A 4,379-nucleotide genomic window follows, 5' to 3' on the forward strand; every position below is an offset into this window, starting at 1 on the left:
ATTTCGTAACCCCCAGGGTATGATACCCTTTAGCTTCACAGTGACAAGTCATTTTCTCATTACTTTGGCTCTTTCATTTTCCATTTTTATAGGCATTACGATCGTTGGATTTCAAAGACATGGGCTTCATTTTTTTAGCTTCTTATTACCTGCGGGAGTCCCACTTCCGTTAGCACCCTTCTTAGTACTCCTTGAGCTAATCTCTTATTGTTTTCGTGCATTAAGCTTAGGAATACGTTTATTTGCTAATATGATGGCCGGTCATAGTTTAGTAAAGATTTTAAGTGGGTTTGCTTGGACTATGCTATTTCTGAATAATATTTTCTATTTCATAGGAGATCTTGGTCCCTTATTTATAGTTCTAGCATTAACCGGTCTGGAATTAGGTGTAGCTATATCACAAGCTCATGTTTCTACGATCTCAATTTGCATTTACTTGAATGATGCTATAAATCTCCATTAAAATGAGTCATTTCATAATTGAATAAAAACGAGGAGCCGAAGATTCTAGGGGGCTGCTTTTGCAGCACTGAACATGGTTCCGGTCAAGATATTGGGTTTGGAGAGGTGACGATAGATAGGACGTAGTCTTGCTCGATCAGGACCCACAAGCAAGGGCGAAAGAAAGCAAAATATACGGATTGAGATAATAACGGACTTGAAGCTTCTCAATTGATCCAAAGATACTATACTTGTTTATTTGGTTATCTGAACTTGGTTGACAGTACCCGGATTCTCCTTTTCTGATTGACTTGCGACATTGGAAAGTCAAGATATTGGGTTTGTTTTACAAAGAAAGGTGAAAGGCGTGGTCCAGTCGGGATAAAGAACAGGGTCAGTGGTGTCATCCGCACCCGGATTTGTGCTAACGGAAAAGACAGACAGGAAAAGCTATAGTTTTGGTACTGTGTAATGCCCCCCAATTTATCTCAATCTTATCTCTTTCCTTTAAGGCGAATACTGCTCGGTTAGAAAAAGCTCCTGTGGGTAGAAAACTATCTTGTTCAAGCAAGCAATACGAAATACTATGGGGCTAGACTGTTCGGAATACGAAACTTGTTCTTGTTCTTGCCCTACTCAGACAAGGTAGGGGTAGTGCGATGCAGCTCTGTGATATAGAAAAGCTAACCGGTAAACAAGCAAGACGAAGGAGAAGGGTAGTGTTAATAATAAAGTGGGACCGGTGCCATGTTTATCAAGACGGAATCAGAATATGATTGCCGTGGTAAGAAGAGAAGATGTTCGGAAAGCAAAGTAGGTTCGATCCTTGTGTGAAAAGTGTAAAGGATGCCATGATAACCCACATTAACATGCTACTTTTGATTCAATTCCCAACCCTGCAGCATTGGAACCAAGATCAGGCCTGACTGTTCTAAATTGGATTGAATGAAGCACTGATTGGAATTATGATCGATTGGTTGAAAGAATTACAACATCTTCAGTTGTAAAGTTTCGGGTGAGCGCTTAGGCCAAGCCACAATTACCAAGTTAGGATTTGCCAACTTGAATTCCGTTGATCTTTAGAGTAGATCTTTCCCTTTCTCGAGTATCAGTTGAGGGAACTAGCCTGTAAGAGAGCAGCAGCAGAGCCAGGAAACCTAAACTCATAGGTGTCCATGCATAAATCCAGGGAATCTTAGAAATGCTATGTTTTCCACCCTAGGGCGTTTACCCACTCCAATAACAGGCAAGGAGCTAGGAGGAAAGGACACAGCCAAGAAAGAGAAGATAGGTCTGTTTTCATTCGTGTAGAACTGCTACCTCGTTAACGAACTTACTCAAAGAGTGCTATAGAGCCGAGTCTAAGAAAGCCGCCCTGTTATTATTTTCTTAACCTCAGAAAGTATCACGCGCGGGGCACCTCACATCGCACTAAATCACTACTATTAGGCCCTTCCTATCATTCCACAATCCGAAGGAAAAAGAGTATCCGATGAAGGAAATCGTATCTGATCTATCACCTTCCTCGTATCGATGCTTGCCACCGCGTCACTAGGTTGTTCATAGCTCTTGCTTAGCTTAATGGATCACCCAACTGTATTCCGGGATGTGTGCATTCCACAATCCCTTAAGGAAGAGGTTCACTACAGCCTTGCTTGTTAATGGGTTTCTGACTTCACAGCAGAGTGCTAGACTAGGGATAAGCTGGATACTGACTTCTTTCCAAGAGCTCCATCAGCCCTGCTTAGCCATACATCAGCTCTACCATTACTATACGCATTCTACCTACGCTTTTATGGAAAGAAAGAAGAAAGGTTGGATGGTTGATCCACACAAATAAGAGATATGTAGGCCCAATGTAATATCCCAGGTAATGGGGTTACAAAAATAAAGGAAACAGATGTGTGCATTGCATTCATGCATAGAAAATCTGGGGAATTTTTGCGCTTTAAAGTAAAACAGTCACAGTAACTGAAGTTTCACTTGACCTTGGTGGAATTGAAGTAGCTCATCAAGTCAAGCGCTATAAACCTCAATGTGACTTTGCTAAAACCTTGTTTTGGGCAGAGATGATTTGATCTAAGGGGTTAGATCAAATGGAACTAATAATCAACACAACAACACTTTACTCAATGATCAAATGCTTGATCTTATAAAAGATTATAATATGGTAATCCTTACCATAACATATGAACATACATCTATTTGGAAATCAAGTAACAATAAATGGAGAAACCATTCTTCACTAATCTTTTCCATGTCTTAAACTAATCCATGATCCTACCATGAAACCTCATGGTATTCATTCCACTTCAACAATGGAATTATAACAAGGAGATCCACTCAAGAAGTATATATTCTTCTACATTCCAAATTACTATACATCAAACCTAGAGAGGTGAGAGTTCTATATTATTTAGAAGAGAAGCAATGACAAACCTTGAACTGAACCTTGGATATACATCCATATATTCAAACCATCACCTTAAAATAGAAACCCTAGGATATTATTCCAGACCATCCCTATAGAGAGAATCCAATTATGTTAAACATAGATATTGAGGATCACATCAATCCCTGTGGAGCCTAACTTAAGTTAGTACTAAAATCATTCCTAAATGAGAGTGACCATTCATACTAATCCAAGCTTTACCTATTTAAGAATAAAGGACAACATTTGAACTAAAGTATTAGGAGTTAAACCATTTCATCTGGGAGTGATGAGATAGCCAATACCAAATGGAGTAAGATCATATCCATGAATTGATGAAGTAAAGTAGTAACTAATCCAATTAAGTTATCTAGGTGGAGAATTAACCTTCTCATACCTAAGGAGATATTATGAGTACACCATAAACCCTAGAATAACTATTCCTATACAAGTGAGCTCAAGCTATGGTGTTACACTCAAGTTAGTTGAGGCAACACTTGGATTTGAAGGAGAGAACTATCCATATACCCAGATGATTATATCATCATTGTTTAAGTAGAACCCTAACATAATATCTCAGGCATTCTTCTGGGATATAATCTATTGAGACAACCATAACCATGGGCATCCAAGAAACTATAAAAGAAGTTCTATATCTTAGTTGATCAAGAAAATACTTGATCTTAGAAGTGAGAAAACCAATTCATGAGAGATCCTAAGGAAGCCAACACTTGATCATTATAAATTGAGTGATGATCATAAACCCTAAGAATTGGAGGTAGAGATATTAAGAACAATTTGATCATGCCTAATCCATGATCATGCTCTTGAGATATGTGAGGATAAGTTAAACCCTACTAGAATAAGTAGATCTCATTACCACATGAAATTATAGGGAGATCACTAGTAAGCAACCCTAGGCTGATATCCCAACTTTAACTTGTGATTCAATTAGTAATCATAAGTAGAATCCTACCACATCTATATTTCATAAATAAAAGAACCTAAGCAAATCTTAGTGTAAAACTCCATACTTAATATGGTGAGAAATCATCCATTCATATGACCAAAGTTAACTATAAAAAGAACTATAACAACTTTAGTTACTTTAACAATAGATCAAGGATATAATAGCAAACTATTGGTATAAGATAAAACCAATTCTCAAGTCCTTAGTAATTAAAAGAGAACAGAAACAATTAAGCAAGTAACCATATTATCATGGTTAGGGGAGATTAAACCCTAGCACATGCAATATGGGGTCACTCCATCTCTATAACCTAGAATTATATCTCAACCCTAGTTGAATTATCACTATGATGATCCTAATATAAAACCAAGCCCTAATTGAGATTCAAACCAATTGCCATTAGGGGAATATGATGAGAACCCTATAATTGTTTACCAATTAAAGCTCATGCTTCATTATGGAACTCAAGAATAACCTAGTGCTAAACCATTTGATTAGAACCATGGTGGTGATCAACCACTCATAATTATAACCAAG

At 37.7% G+C, this 4,379-nt stretch overlaps 1 protein-coding gene across 1 annotated transcript in view; it reads left to right on the forward strand.

The window, feature by feature from the left end:
* LOC139830726 (ATP synthase subunit a-like) overlaps window positions 1-2,214 on the forward strand; it is a 4,866-nt gene extending 2,652 nt beyond the window's left edge. Inside the window, exon 1 of the mRNA XM_071819499.1 lies at window positions 1-2,214. This exon is cut by the window's left edge and continues 2,652 nt beyond it. Coding sequence (XP_071675600.1) covers window positions 1-463 — 463 coding nt within the window. The 3' untranslated portion in view covers window positions 464-2,214.
* The last annotated feature ends 2,165 nt before the right edge of the window (window positions 2,215-4,379 follow it).

Source organism: Lolium perenne, chromosome 4 (assembly GCF_019359855.2).
Source record: "Lolium perenne isolate Kyuss_39 chromosome 4, Kyuss_2.0, whole genome shotgun sequence".
Lineage (NCBI taxonomy): Eukaryota > Viridiplantae > Streptophyta > Magnoliopsida > Poales > Poaceae > Lolium > Lolium perenne.